This window comes from Coregonus lavaretus (assembly GCF_964263955.1).
Source record: "Coregonus lavaretus genome assembly, chromosome: 3".
Classification (NCBI taxonomy): domain Eukaryota; kingdom Metazoa; phylum Chordata; class Actinopteri; order Salmoniformes; family Salmonidae; genus Coregonus; species Coregonus lavaretus.
In genome coordinates, this window is record NC_139990.1 from 46,939,887 (window position 1) to 46,956,574 (window position 16,688).

Sequence of the window (16,688 nt, forward strand, 5' to 3'; positions counted from 1 at the left end):
GGTCAGGTCACCGCCTCTTGTCATGATCAAATGGGGTAATTGATAGTGAACGCTCCCCTCCCAACTCTGTGAAAATGCATTAGAGCAGTGGAGGTATGGTAATAACAGTGAGTTAGAGCTAGCCTAGTTGCTGTCTCTGTTCAGTTATTACATTCGACTCCTTGCCACTCCTGTCATTTGCCAAAGACAGGAGTGGCAAGGAGTGGAATGTTAGCTATAATGACTGGTACCCAGACTACATTAGAGCAGGGGAGGTATGCTAACAACAGTGGGAGCTCAGGTATCAATCATTAAAGGCTTTCTTGTTTTAGAACAGTCTGATTTAGCGTCATAATCTCCATGGCTTTATGGCAACACACTCAAACTCAGAGGGGGTTCCTCTCTAACTAGGAGGAAGTGGCTGATCAGGATCAGCTTGCCATAAACCAACCAAACCCATATCCGGCACAATGAAGGGGCAGGAAGACTAAAACGAACACTGCTCAAAGGCCAACCCCATGCCAGGTGGGACAGAACCTCCCCTGTCTATTAATCTCTCCTAAAAAACAGGGATTTACTCTGTGATAATATCCATCCCCCCCTGCCTCAGGGTACGTCCCAATTGGCACCCTATTCCCTCGATAGTGCACTACTTTTGACGGTCCCTGAATCTAGGCGCTGGAAAATGGCTAAATTCTCTAAAATGACATTGGAGGCGGCTTATGGTAGAGAAATTAATATTCAATTCTCTGGCAACAGCTCTGGTGGACATTCCTGCAGTCAGCATGCCAATTGCACGCTCCCTCAGAACTTGAGACATCTTTGGCATTGTGTTGTGTGACAAAACTGCACATTTTAGAGTGGCCTTTTATTGTCCCCAGCACAAGGTGAACCTGTGTAATGATCGTGCCTCTTGATATGCCACACCTGTCAGGTGGATGGATTATCTTGGCAAAGGAGAAATGCTCACTAACAGGGATGTAAACAAAATTGTTCACAAAATTTGAGCGAAATAAGCTTTTTGTGCATATGGGATCTTTTATTTCAGCTCATGAAACCAACACTTTACATGTTGCGTTTATATTTTTGTTCAGTGTATATGGTTTTGGCTTAGTATACAGAGGAGGAAGGGACTCCAATAGTCCAATTCAACAAACATTTATCACTCAGGGAGAGTGAGAGAGACATCCACATGTTCGTGTAGAGTTTATGAATGGGTGTGTTTGGATCAAATTGGGTTTCGACAACCGTTCAGCACAGAGCCGATTCGGGGTCGAGTCAGTCAGCTCTGCAACAAGTTACAACATACACTTTGAGGGACAAGGGAAAACAAACAAGAATGCTGAAAATAGTGTTAATCAATCGAGCAATAGTAATAACATGTCATTTAGCAGACAAAAAATTATATTTGACTAAATAAATGTCCTATTTTCTCCCAACGCTTGAAATCACTTGCTTTATTTTAGCAGCGCTTTATTCTGTGGTTTTGTGTTAAGTTAACAAGAGGTTAAAACAAACATATTAATCATTATTGTTCCCAGCTGTCTCTCGACATTACATTAACAAGTATTCTAACTGGTCAGGTAACTGATGCAAAATACAGTTAGTATTACTTGATCTTACAGTATAAAGTCTCCATTCCATTTGACTGTCGCGTCGCCCGAGCTGCATCAGGGCAGTCAACTCCACTTCCAGTACCATAGTTCTTCTAATAGCTGTTGTTCATTTCACAGTCAAGGTCAACCTACAGTAATGTCATGTAATGTAATATTTTAAATGGTATATAACTGCCTTAATGTTGCTGACCCCAGGAAGAGTAGCTGCTGCCTTGGTAGCAGCTAATGGGGATCCTTATTAAATACAAAAATACAAATACAGTTTCTGGTCAGTGGTCTACTGTATGTATCAAACATCAGGTCCCCCCTGTCCATGTAATGTTTTTTATTGTGATCTAAAAGGCTAAACTGATCCTAAATCAGCAATCCTTCTCTGAGGAACACCAGATCATCAAATCTCACTTGGAAGAACACATCATTACAAAAACCAATGAACCCGATATTGAGTTTAGTGAAAGGGCTCCATCTAGTGGAGAGTTTAAACACTGCAGCCGTATATGATGTGTTCCGTTTGATCATCGTATGAGACACTAATATTGAGGCGTTTATTTTTTTTGCACTTTCTTTTGTGATAGCAAAGTGTGTTTCTGTACAGTTTAAAGTGAAGTGTAACACATTTGAATACGTGTTAAATTTGTCTTCGTAGATTGTCTCGGAAATAATACTCCACAAAATGTTCATTAAAATAACACAATCAATAAAAAGTGTTACATTAACATCATCTTATTCTCTTCCCTCATACACGTCATAATACAAATAAAAATACTATTACTCTGTGTTGGTTTCTTCACTGAACACTGACTTCAAGCTAGCTAATTTCCCCCCCAACATCAGACACCCCCTAACTTCGGACACTCTCTAGCGGTTGGAGGACTAAATCACCTCGAGTTCAACATTTAAATGGATTGGAAAATAACCATATGTTTTGCGACTAAAACTTTGATGGCTTGATCACAAGATAACACTGTTGAAGGTAATAGATTTCTTAAACGCTGTTGAGTATGCCGATAATACGGGGTTCCACGCTAACTCTATTGCACCAGCCTGCTCTGGCTGACCTTTTCACGCTACTGAGCCGAGCCAAGCCAATCTGAGCTTTACTGCGCTAGCCTGGTTACCCACCATAGTTTCTGGAACCGTGCTGGAAAGGACATTGTGAAAAGCACATATGCAAGCCAGCACAGTCCTGGGCCTGGTTTCCCGATAGCGATGGAACTTAGGCTTGCGAGTGTTTTAACGATGCATCTTTCCCAAAACACCACGCAGAGAGAGTGCGTCGTTGAGGCATGTGTCAGGATTGAAAGAAACTGAGCACTGCTCTCGGATCAGCTATCTCCATTAAAATCTTACCTTAACATTAGAATTATTCCATAATACTGACGACGGATCAGCTCCTAGAGAGATATCACCTATGGCTGCAAATATTGAGGGGGCTTATTCTAATGCATACCCTATAAAATAAATAAATAAAATAAATCAAGATTTTACACATTGATCACCCGTTAGTGTACACATCATATTCATTTTTTTTTTTTTTTTTTGTCATTTAGCAGACGGTCTTATCCAGAGCGACTTACAGGAGCAATTAGGGTTAAGTGCCTTGCTCAAGGGCACATCGACAGATTTTTCACCTATCAACGCTCTTAAACACTAAGCTACCTGCCGCCCCAATATATCATGAAATATATTGAGGCAGAAATTACAGATCGTAGCCAAATAGCTAAATAAAACTAACTGAAATATAGGCCTACGTAGTCTATACTGTAGGTAGGTAGGCTATTTATATTTTAATGCAGTCATCTCGGTTTTAATTTTAAGCATATTTTTATCCTTTTCTTTTTTCTAACGATTGCAAAGACATTGGCAACTTTATATTTGTAGTCAACATCTTTGTGAAGTTAGCGGTGGTCACAGAGAGACAGATAAGAATCTTGATTCTATGTTTAGCAAAGATCTTCTGTGTATAAAGTGACCCGTAGGGGGAAAAACGCATCTCTTAGCTGTTCTAGGAGTGATCTGAGGCAGTCAGTAAATAATGACAATTTTCAAGTGCAACTTTAGTAGCGATGGTTTTGAGAAACAGTTCAGAGATTGAACAATGCTCCTACGAAGGTTATAACTATGAACTTAGCCTTAAGATGCTTTTGGGAAACCGGGCCCAGGTTCAGCATGAAAATAGTATCTGTCTGTTTGTCTGTCCTCTCCAGTAGAAGTATAAAGTGATTGACCTTGCGAGAGTCGGTTGGTTTGTTTCTCTGTGTGGCAGCTGCAGCGTAGTCTGATGGTAGACATGGTGAACACAGCATTCAGTCTGGTTCAACCAGGTGTGCTGCAGCATGTCCCCTGACCTGTCCCCTCAGCCTTCCAGTCCCAGGATGTAAAAGAGACCTCCAGGGGTTGCATGACAGAGTAGAAGTGGGAGACCTCCACCCGGAGGCCCTCCATCAGGGGGGAGCGTTCCTCCAGCAGCCGCCTGCAGCAGGGGATCATCTGGGTGTGTCTGACGCTGGGCTCCTTGGACAGACTCCTCAGGGCCAGACTCTCCAGGCAGTGGAGCAGTACCTCCTCCTCCTCTGCCTGCAGCCTGGGGGACAGACATAGGTCAGGGCCACACACACAGACAGAGCACGCACAGCCACACACACAGACAGAGCACGCACAGCCACACACAGTAGTAGGAGGGTAGGAAGACGAGGTTGACAGGGACACTCACTGGTTCCGGTGTTTCATTCGTTGTCGGGCCTCCCAGGCCATGCTCTGGAGGAAAACCTGTAGTCTGCTGGGCTCACAGGTGGCTGGGATGACGAAGTGACCCATCTCATGCAGGCTGGGGCTGGAGTGGTCACTGGGACAAAACACCACAGGGACAGCATCAGTGGGCGGCCCGCCTGTGATTTCATTTGGCCCCCCAAGTTTTATTACATTTACATTTTAGTCATTTAGCAGACGCTCTTATCCAGAGCGACTTACAGTTTTAGTAATTGTTGTTGTTGGACATAAGACTGTAAAAAATCACCAGGAAATGTGCTCAAATTGATTTTAAAATTTAGGAAATCTGTTCAAGTATTCCCACACATAAATAGAGGCATATGTGATCGTATCCCAACGTAATCAAGGTTTGAAATTACTCTGCTTTTGTCAAATACTATATCTGTTTGGGATACAAATTATTTATAACTATGTTCCGGCCCCCCGGCTACCCGCTCAAGGAAAAGTCTGACCACGGCTGAATGTACAAAAATATAAACACAACATGTAAAGTGTTGGTCCCATGTTTCATGAGCTGAAATAAAAGATCCCATACGCATAAAAAGCATACATTTGTTTACATCCCTGTTAGTGAACATTTCTCCTTTGCCAAGATAATCTATCCACCTGACAGGTGTGGCATATCAAGAAGCTGATTAAACAGTGTGATCATTACACACGTGGACCTTGTGCTGGGGACAATAAAAGGCCACTAAATTATGCAGTTTTGTCACACAACACAATGCCACAGATGTCTCAAGTTGAGGGAGCGTGCAATTGGCATGCTGACTACAGGAATGTCCACCAGAGCTATTGCCAGATAATTTTATGTTCACCATCTACCCCCCTCCTCCGCACACTCCACTGGCTTCCAGTTGAAGCTCGCATCCGTTACAAGACCATGGTGCTTGCCTATGGAGCAGTGAGGGGAACGGCACCTCCGTACCTTCAGGCTCTGATCAGTCCCTACACCCAAACGAGGGCATTGCGTTCATCCACCTCTGGCCTGCTGGCTCCCCTTCCTCTGCGGAAGCATAGTTCCCGCTCAGCCCAGTCAAAACTGTTCGCTGCTCTGGCACCCCAATGGTGGAACAAGCTCCCTCACGACGCCAGGACAGCGGAGTCACTCACCACCTTCCGGAGACATTTGAAACCCCACCTCTTTAAGGAATACCTGGGATAGGATAAAGTAATCCTTCTACCCCCCCCCCCCCCCAAAAAAAATATAATAATAATAATAATAATAATAATAATTGTAAAGTGGTTATCCCACTGGCTATAGGGTGAATGCACCAATTTGTAAGTCGCTCTGGATAAGAGCGTCTGCTAAATGACGTAAATGTAAATGTATAAGCCGCTAACGTCGTTTTAGAGAATTTGGCAGTATGTCCAACCGGCCTCACAACCGCAGACCTCGTGTAACCAGGCCAGCCCAGGACCTCCACATGCGAGATCGCCTGAGACCAACCACCCGGACAGCTGATGAAACTGTGGTGTATTTTTGTCTGTAATAAAGCCCTTTTGTGGGGAAAGACTCATTCGGATTGGCTGGGCCTGGCTCGCCAGTGGGTGCGCCTAGCTCCCAAGTGGGTGGGCCTATGCCCTCCCAGGCTCACCTATGGCTGTGCCCCTGCCCAGTCATGTGAAATCCATAGATTAGGGCCTAATGAATTTATTTCAATTGACTGATTTCCTTATATGAACTGTAACTTAGTAAAAGTATTTGAAATTGTTGCATGTTGCGTTTATATTTTTGTTCAGTGTAATTGGGGACCGCTGCTCTACAGGCTGGTATTACAGTAGCATCAAAATCACAACCATGAACAGCAATGAGCTGCATAAACAGAGTATTTTGGCCCACTGGTAGACAGTCTGGTAACTGGTAGACAGTAGGGTACAGTGCATTCAGAAAGTTTACAGACCCCTTTACTTTTTCCAGATTTTGTTACGTTACAGCCTTATTCAAAAATGTATTAAACTTTTTTTCCCCTACACACAATACCCCATTATGACAAAGCAAAAACAGGTTTCTATACATTTTTGCAAATGTATAAAAAAACAACGGAAATATCACATTTACATAAGTATTCAGACCCTTTACAGTGGGGAAAAAAAGTATTTAGTCAGCCACCAATTGTGCAAGTTCTCCCACTTAAAAAGATGAGAGAGGCCTGTAATTTTCATCATAGGTACACATCAACTATGACAGACAAATTGAGGAAAATAAATCCTGAAAATCACATTGTAGGATTTTTAATGAATTTATTTGCAAATTATGGTGGAAAATAAGTATTTGGTCACCTACAAACAAGCAAGATTTCTGGCTCTCACAGACCTGTAACTTCTTCTTTAAGAGGCTCCTCTGTCCTCCACTCGTTACCTGTATTAATGGCACCTGTTTGAACTTGTTATCAGTATAAAAGACACCTGTCCACAACCTCAAACAGTCACACTCCAAACTCCACTATGGCCAAGACCAAAGAGCTGTCAAAGGACACCAGAAACAAAATGGTAGACCTGCACCAGGCTGGGAAGACTGAATCTGCAATAGGTAAGCAGCTTGGTTTGAAGAAATCAACTGTGGGAGCAATTATTAGGAAATGGAAGACATACAAGACCACTGATAATCTCCCTCGATCTGGGGCTCCACGCAAGATCTCACCCCGTGGGGTCAAAATGATCACAAGAACGGTGAGCAAAAATCCCAGAACCACACAGGGGGACCTAGTGAATGACCTGCAGAGAGCTGGGACCAAAGTAACAAAGCCTACCATCAGTAACACACTACGCCGCCAGGGACTAAAATCCTGCAGTGCCAGACGTGTCCCCCTGCTTAAGCCAGTACATGTCCAGGCCCGTCTGAAGTTTGCTAGAGTGCATTTGGATGATCCAGAAGAGGATTGAGAGAATGTCATATGGTCAGATGAAACCAAAATAGAACTTTTTGGTAAAAACTCAACTCGTTGTGTTTGGAGGACAAAGAATGCTGAGTTGCATCCAAAGAACACCATACCTACTGTGAAGCATGGGGGTGGAAACATCATGCTTTGGGGCTGTTTTTCTGCAAAGGGACCAGGACGACTGATCCGTGTAAAGGAAAGAATGAATGGGGGCCATGTATCGTGAGATTTTGAGTGAAAACCTCCTTCCATCAGCAAGGGCATTGAAGATTAAACGTGGCTGGGTCTTTCAGCATGACAATGATCCCAAACACAACGCCCGGGCAACGAAGGAGTGGCTTCGTAAGAAGCATTTCAAGGTCCTGGAGTGGCCTAGCCAGTCTCCAGATCTCAACCCCATAGAAAATCTTTGGAGGGAGTTGAAAGTCCATGTTGCCCAGCGACAGCCCCAAAACATCACTGCTCTAGAGGAGATCTGCATGGAGGAATGGGCCAAAATACCAGCAACAGTGTGTGAAAACCTTGTGAAGACTTACAGAAAACGTTTGACCTGTGTCATTGCCAACAAAGGGTATATAACAAAGTATTGAGAAACGTTTGTTTTTGACCAAATACTTATTTTCCACCATAATTTGCAAATAAATTCCTTTAAAATTCTACAATGTGATTTTCTGGATTTTTTTTCTCATTTTGTCTGTCATCATTGACGTGTACCTATGATGAAAATTACAGGCCTCTCTCATCTTTTTAAGTGGGAGAACTTGCACAATTGGTGGCTGACTAAATACTTTTTTCCCCCACTGTACTTTGTTGAAGCACCTTTTGCAGCGATTACAGCCTCAAGTATTTTGGGTATGACGCTACAAGCTTGGCACACCTGTATTTGGGGAGTTTCTCCCATTCTTCTCTGCAGATCGTCTTAAGCTCTGTCAGGTTGGATGGTGAGCGTCGCTGCACAGATATTTTCAGGTCTCTCCAGAGATGTTCGATCAACTTCAAGTCTGGGCTCTGGCTGGGCCACTCAAGTACATTCAGAGACTTGTTCCGAAGCCACTCCTGCGTTGTCTTGGCTGTGTGCTTAGGGTCGTTGTCCTGTTGGAAGGTGAACCTTCGCCCCCCAGTCTGGAGGTCCTGAGCGCTCTGGAGCAGGTTTTTCCTCAAGGATCTCTCTGTACTTTGCTCCATTCATCTTTCAACGATCCTGACTAGTCTCCCAGTCCCTGCCGCTGAAAAATCCCCACAGCATGATGTTGCCACCACCATGCTTCACCGTAGGGATGGTGCCAGGTTTCCTCCAGACATGACGCTTGGCATTCAGGCCAAAGAGTTCAATCTTGGTTACATCAGACCAGAGAATCTTGTTTCTCATGGTCTGAGAGTCCTTTAAGTGCCTTTTGGCAAACTCCAAGCGGCCTGTCATGTGCCTTTTACTGAGGAGTGGCTTCCGTCTGGCCACTCTACCATAAAGGCCTGATTGGTGGTGTGCTGCAGAGATGGTTGTCCTTCTGGAAGGTTCTCCCATCTCCACAGAGGAACTCTGGAGCTTTGTCAGAGTGACCATCGGGTTCTTGGTCACCTCCCTGACCAAGGGCCTTCTCCCCTGATTGCTCAGTTTGGCTGGGCGGCCAGCTCTAGGAAGAGGTTTGGTGGTTCCAAACTTCTTCCATTTAAGAATAATGAGGCCACGGTGTTCCTGGGGACCTTCAATGTTCCAGACATTTTTTGGTACCCTTCCCCAGATCTGTGCCTCAACACAATCCTATCTCTGAGCTCTACTGACAATTCCTTGGACCTCATGGCTTGGTTTTTGCTCTGACATGCACTGTCAACTGTGGGACCTTATATAGACAAGTGTGTGCCTTTCCAAATCATGTTCAATCAGGGGGCCTCCCGAGTGGCGCAGCGGTCTAAGGCACTGCATTGCAGTGCTTGAGGCGTCACTACAGACCTGGGTTCGATCCCAGGCTGTGTCACAGCCGGCTGTGACCGGGAGACCCATGAGGTGCACAATTGGCCCAGCGTCCGGGTTAGGCAATGGTTTGGCCGGCCGGGATTTCCTTGTCCCATCGCACAAAATGTGGAAAAAGGGAAGGGGTCTGAATACTTTCTGAATACACTGTACATGGTAGACAGTGTGGTACATGGTAGACAGTGTGGTACATGGTAGACAGTGTGGTACATGGTAGACAGTGTGGTACATGGTAGACAGTGTGGTACATGGTCTGTGGTGGATAGGGAAGGGTCTCTTACCTCTCCAGGGTCATGGCAAGGCCTTGCATGCTCCTGGGGTGCAGGGCTAGGCGTCGGGCCAGTAGTCTCGTATGGAAGGTGTTGAGGATGCTGCAGTGTTCCTCTATAGGCTGTACAGGCCCCAGTCTCTCTATGTCAATCACCTGGATACCTCCCAACACATAGCTGATCCTCTCCTTCAGCCACTCTGTCTGCTGGTGCAGGCTACGGTAGCTGGGGAGACTCTCAAACAGCTAGGACACAGAGACACACACAGAGACACACACAGAGACACACACAGAGACACACACAGAGACACACACAAACACGGAACATGAGCAACTTGAAGATAAAAAAGACCGGTATCTTTTCCGGCTGAAATGTAACGTGCGTCTTACTTTTGTCCATTGGTGATGAACATCCATTGTTCCCAGCATCACATGTCCTGAGGCATTCATCCCTGATTGGTCAGTGAATATTATAGTGTGTCCTAAAAGAAAACAAGGAATACATAAAGTTGTTTACCTTACATCATTACAATTCACTCATCATTCTCTGCCAGTCAGGACAGCTTTCAAAATGTCAACAGAATAGACAATTCAAGCCCACTCTTAAAAGACATAAAGACCCTTATTGACTCCCTTCCAGGTGCGTATACCTCGCAGGTTGAGCACAGCCTCAGGGTTCTGCTGGGAGAGGCGGCTCAGACTCTGGAGCTGACAGCATCTGTGAGTAACTCCCCAGCTGCGCTGCCACCTACAGAAGGGAGGAGGTATTGTCATCAGATCAGGTGTTCAAGAGGGAGCAGAGTAGAGATCACCAGTCATGATGTAACAACAGCAGGAGGATGAGGCTCAAAGTCTACAGAACATTGATAATACATTACTTTGGAATGACATTGACCACCTTTTGTTATACCGTAGGTCAGTAGAACACAGTCAAACAGTAACTCAAACATGCACCTTATGAAGCTGTAGGTCAGTATAACACAGTAACTCAAACATGCACCCTCTGAAGCTCTAGGGTCTATGCACTTTACTTCTTAGGACCAGTACTTTGCACCAGAGTCATGTTGTATTTGGCGCATGTGACAAAATTTGATTTTGATTTAATATATGGCTCTGCATCATGTTTTTACCTGCATGGGAGATTGTGCACTTAATGAAACTCACCAATATGTTTTCTTCTTGTGTATCAGAATGGAATAGCTGTTCAGAGTGTTGATGATTACCTGATATCTTCCAAGGCAAATTTCTGACACAATTCCTTCTTGAGTCTCTTCAGCTCATCCCGTCGAGGGAGACTGGCGTTCTGCTTCTTCATAGCCTCCTTCTCATTGGTTCTCAGCCACAAGCTGCAGTAGAAAGACAACTCTTCAGACAGACAGTCCAATGGCTCGCCTGTATAGCATGTCACCTCTCTCAAGGCGTGAGAGGAATGAACCAACTAGAAGAATGCAAGTACACAGACAGTGACTAAGACAGCAAGATCATTTGTTTCTTTTTAAACCCCTCTTTGGTACGCATCTGTGAATTTGAGTTGACAGTGTTAAAAGCGATCGAGCTAAAGCGACGCTAATGTCTAATGTGTCATTCTACATACATTAGACGTTACCGTTTGCTTTGGTTAGGTATTCATTATACAGTACCTTAGTGTGGGCTCTACTCTCTTGGCCTGCTCCAGCTCCTGCTCTGGGTCTCTGAAGCCAGTGAAGCTGTAATAGCTTTTGTCCCATTTGATGGGCCTGTAGAAAGGGTTACCAGGCCCAGCCACTGGCTGCTGGCTCTTGGGTGACTCTGAGCTGGCCTTCAGTCCGTTCATGTGCTCTATGGATAGACTGCAGGACTTCAACACGTCCATTACGGTGGTGAGGACATCCTTGGTCTGCAGAGTGAAGCTGACCGAACGGAACCCTGGGAAATGTAGTCAAATGTATTACAAACGTAGTCAGTCACAGAAAAATTCTAAATTCCAAATGGCACCATATTCTCTATATAGTGCACTACTTTTCACCAGGGACCATAGGGTATCATTTGGAACGCATCCATGCATAAAATGGTATGAAAAAAACAAATGATCAAGAAACACCAATACAGTTTAGTCTACCTTTTAAGCAGGCTAAAAGGACATTACCAGGGGGAAGGATGTCCTGCTGAAAGACTTCCTTCTCCTTTGTGTCCCTGACATAAAAGGTGAGCTTTGTCGGTTGGACTGAGCGGGTTCCCGGCTTCTGAAGGTTTTCCAAATAACCATTGAGTCTCTTGAGGGAATTTTCATTCACTTCCTGAAGAGAATTACACAAATAACGTTTTGATTGACTGCTGGGCAATTCCACGATAACAGAATGATGCTGAGGCTCATATTTTTCACTTTAAAATATATGTTGAACAAAAACCAATGAATGCAAAGTTAAACAAACCATACAACTCTATGCACAAGTAGTACTTTTAACAATTTCCACTGAACATTTTACAAAAACACATTTACTTGAAGAACAGTGCAGATGCAAAGTTTGGTAACAGAATGACAGTTTGTGCTGTTTGTCATTCTGTTACCAAACTTTGCATCTGCACTCTTCTTCAAGTAAATGTTTTTTTGTAAAATGTTCAATGGAAATTGTTAAAGGTCACTGTGGAATTGCCCTGCTACATAGTTCTATGATACATGGACATTATTGCTCTTTGGCCAACGACAGGACATCATTATTTACCCTTTCCCTGGGATGCTGGCCAAAGAAGTCTGGATGCACTGCAAAGTAGAAAGGTCTAAGTGCATTGATAGCATCTGCCCCTGAAAGAGCTCTCTGATGGATCAAATGTGCAGCGACATGTCTGTTCCTCACTCTGAAAAACAACATGGACCGGAGAGTGAGGATAAAGGGTTGTCACCATGATGTCCAAAGGGAGCCTGCTGTGCATTACATCAGGGTCTCCCAAACTCAGTCATGGCCCCTCCCTGGTACACGTTTTGTTTCTGCCCTAGCACTACACAGCTGATTCAAATCATTTACATTTTTAGTCATTTAGCAGACGCTCTTATCCAGAGCGACTTACAGTTAGTGCATACATTTTCATACTGGCCCACCGTGGGAAACGAACCCACAACCCTGGCGTTGCAAGCGCCATGCTCTACCAACTGAGCTACACGGGACCTTAGCTTGATGATGAGTTGGTTATTTGAATCAGCTGTGTAGTGCTAGAGCAGAAAAAAAAAAAACCCCAAGGACCGAGTTTTGGAAACCATGCATTACATCACCGACAGAAAAAGATATGTAGCTAGCTAACTAACCTAACTAACAACAAAGAGTGGTCCTTTTCACAAATCAATTCCGAGTGCAGGTGATGATGTAAATATGATCATGTAAGTACTATAGTGGGTTATTTACCTCATGGCACTTCGCAGGAGAGAGGCCACAGACATAGCTGTAGTTAGCTCTAGCTGGACACCATCGAATCAATGACTTGCGACATTCACAGGTGCTGATTCTTTCCTGTTGACGAAATAGGTTACAGATTATGAGCTGACTAACTGGTCCAAACTGACAAATCTTAGTAAAGATTGTAGTAGCATTTATACTACAGCAGTAGCTAGCCAGCTAAACCTTTATTTGTGGGGCAAACTCAAATAATATAATATTTACATTATCTCTGACATTCACAGGACTGCTAAGGCAAGGGGACACATTGGAGAACACTCTAAACAACAACGCTATCAAATCGTCTGGCTTGCAAGTTTATTCCGATATGATTTGTTATAACTAACAAACAATCACAACAACAAACAGGTTCAGCTAGTTTACCCACCTAGCTAGCTGTCAGCTGAAAATAAACACAACCACATTCAGACTGTACCAGCCACATGTCGATACGTGTTTGGATCAGAGTTAATTTATCAAAATCATAATATAATAATAATATGCCATTTAGCAGACGCTTTTATCCAAATGCGACTTAGTCATGTGCGCATACATTTTTACGTATGGGTGGTCCCGGGGATCGAACCCACTACCCTGGCGTTACAAGCGCCATGCTCTACCAATTGAGCTACAGAGGACCAGAGATAACAAATTACCTTAAAATTGCATTGCTGAATTGGTAGCATGGCAGTGAATTTTTAACATAGATTTTGAGTCCAATGTCAGCCAGTGGTCCATTCACAGCAATCAAACCGACAAAAGCAATCGCACTACTAAAGCATCGATAGCTCTGATATGGACGTTTAATGACCTCTGCTGGTGAGTTTAGGAAGCTACAAGCAATATCTCGCTCATCGTTGCACCTCTTCTAAAATGCATATATTAAAGGCCTGGTGCACTCAAAATTCTGTTTTTCCTGTAGTTTCCGGATTAAACTAACACTGTAAAAGTGTGAAAAAATGTAATCAGTGTTATTTCTTGATAGTTGCTGGTTGAAAATACAATCTACACAGGACCTTCTAATCAGCAGGTTTTGCATGGGCGAAGATTCGGCTTTCCATGGTGACATCACCAGCCGGTAAATTAGTTAATAGACCAATAACAAGGAGAGTTCCAAACCTCTCTGCCAGTTTTCGGTTTTCCCCTCCCCACTCAGACCACTCACAGTCTTAGCAAAATAATTGCTTGAGAAATCGTTTTTTGCTAAAAAGCTATTTTTGTTTATTTTTTACCTTCCTTACTGCCTTTCATTGGCTTGTTTCTTTAAAAAAAGGAAGGAAATACCTAGTCAGTTGTACAACTGAATGCATTCAACTGAAATGTGTCTTCCGCGTTTAACCCAACTCCTCTGAATCAGAGAGGCGCGGGGGGCTCCCTTAATCAACCTCCACGTCGTCGGCGCCCGGGGAACAGTGGGTTAACTGCCTTGCTCAAGGGTAGAACGACAGATTTTTATCTTGTCATCTTAGGGATTCGATCCAGCAACCTTTCAGTTACTGGCCCAACGCTCCTGAAATGTGACATTTTCCCTCCAGTCCAGGTTGTCCATCTGCAGCAAACCGTTTTTCTGCTTCATCATACCTGTGAATATTAATTGACTACATTGGTGGTCAAGTACTTGTAAAATAAATCTACTTAGTTTGCAAATTATTATAGTGTATTAAGATATTAGCAAAAATATATTTTGATATACCCAAATGTAACAATATAAAATGTAACGTTCAAAATATAATCAATTTCACATTTCAACATTTTTATACAGTAATATATTGCATAAAATACATTAAGAGTAGCCTGTTTTCTTCCTCATTACACATTTGACAGTGTAGCCTACATAGAGATAAAACTAGTTTGCTCAAATCAAGCCATAGGATGCATTAGGAATGTGTAATTCACCACAACACACTATGTACGTGGTGTTTCCACATTTACCAAACACATACATGCTTGCAGGTCTTTGGGGGAGGAATGGGGAAATTCTAATGCATGGGAACTTCAACTCTATATTTACCTGTATTTAATTTATTTTATGATTAAATTGAGGTATACGATTCATTTCCAATATATCGTTCAGTCTGAATGGAAATAATATTACACAATAAAATACTCTAATTATTAGCAAAAATGATAATATAAATGACAAGATACATAGCTGTAGTTGTTCAGATGTATCCTACTTTATTATTGAAATAATGATACAAAAACGAATTTACAATTGTATTAAACACTTTCACAAGCTACCACCACACACTGAAAACATACAATTCGTTCTGTAACGAATAACAAAATAAAAAATCCTTTGATAAGTTAATTACGAAATAAAAGCAGCACACAGTGAAGCCACCAAACCATACCGATACTAAGACTGAGACTAACATCAAAATCCATTTTCAATTTCATCCCAGACAATGGAATACACCCAGCCTTTCATTTGTCATGCTTTTATATCAACAGTAACACATTCCACTATGATTTATTATTAAATTAATGCTATTCCCATCACACTTGTTTAGAGAGGCACTGTCCTCTCTCTAGTTTTACTGTCTTATGCTCTGATAGTTCATTGATGTTGAATAATAGTCCTAGCGTGCAGACATGCAGAAGCAGCCATAGGTCAAGTCAGTACAATACAACTCTACTTTAATCACAATTGAGAATTAAACAATGGTGGTTATGTTTCTGACCCATGCTCAAATGCTCCTGTTATGCCCCAGACACACAGTGAGATAATGAGTTTATTTTTAATTAGCCTCGACTAGTCTGTTTGAAAGACACTCATCCTCCACCAGTCTCGGCATGCATTTTGATCTGTCCTCCTGTGATCTGATACTGTGCCTTGCTGCCGGCGAGGGAGCTGGATGGGCTCCGGTGCTGCGGACAGTGGGGTGTGACCCTGGTGTTGGGAAGAAGCCGTGCCTGGCACTATAGCGGCCTGATTCACAACACCAGCTGTCCCGCCCCACCAGAAATCAGAGCTGTCTAGAGCTGCTCCCCCTGAGGCCCTCCTGAGGCCCTCCTGAGGCCATGCATCTTCCTGGGTGGATTCTACAGCTCTCAGGGGCTGATCCAGAGAGAATCTGGAAGTCAGATAAAAACAACAGCGTCATTATTCATCCATTCATCAGTATTACAGTCATTATTACAGTCATCTCTAATTCCTATTCAGTGCCATTCAGTTTAAGTTAGACCGTATCACCACTTTAATAAACTGCTAACATGGCTACAAATACAATGTCTAAACAATAAATACTTATAAAACATCTAGAGTGTACTACTGGGTGTGTGTAGGATCATTTAAATTAGGGGCGGTCTTCAGATGTGGCAGATACTGTTACAACATGCATAGTGCAGCAGAGTTTTCTACTTTAGAGTCTGGAAGTGTATTGAGGTCAAGGCAGAGATAGATGGAGCTGAGAATAACTGAGGACCACGGCTGTAGTTCTCTATCCAACTCTGTTTACACTGGGTTTGGGATGGGGTAGACAAGTCAAATGATGGGGAGACGGAGAGGTTTCACATAATATGCAAATGTATATTTTATTTAGAGTGAGATGAGGAAGTTTAGAAATCCAGCTAGAGAAATGTTACTCAATTAAAGACGCACTCCTGCTATTCTGAAACTTTTCCTGTTGAAAAACAATATCCCACGTATAAATACAGTCATGTACACACACATATGTTTGGAGCAAAATGTAGTTTTTTAGACACAACTGCAAACTTCAAGGAGTAGGCTATTCAAGGAGTTGGTCTGATGGTGCCCTCTGATGTCATCGGCCTCCCCCCTTGCTTGCGGGAACAATA

General features: G+C 43.2%; 1 protein-coding gene across 2 annotated transcripts; it reads right to left on the bottom strand.

The window, feature by feature from the left end:
• Positions 1-3,136: 3,136 nt before the first annotated feature.
• Positions 3,137-13,321, bottom strand: LOC311121584 (T-cell activation inhibitor, mitochondrial-like). Of its 2 annotated transcripts, none has more exons than XM_084157978.1 (11): positions 13,276-13,321; positions 12,858-12,962; positions 12,183-12,315; positions 11,606-11,756; positions 11,121-11,385; positions 10,704-10,826; positions 10,131-10,228; positions 9,871-9,962; positions 9,494-9,726; positions 4,309-4,440; positions 3,137-4,179 (listed from the first exon to the last, which is right to left on the bottom strand). In XM_084157978.1, the coding sequence occupies exons 2-11, from the start codon at positions 12,890-12,892 to the stop codon at positions 3,912-3,914; spliced, it is 1,530 nt and encodes a 509-aa protein (XP_084014104.1). In that variant the 5' UTR covers positions 12,893-12,962; positions 13,276-13,321; the 3' UTR covers positions 3,137-3,911. The 2 variants fall into 2 exon arrangements, with proteins under 2 accessions (XP_084014104.1, XP_084014103.1); XM_084157977.1 differs by having other exon boundaries at positions 11,579-11,756; positions 13,276-13,308.
• Positions 13,322-16,688: the final 3,367 nt, after the last annotated feature.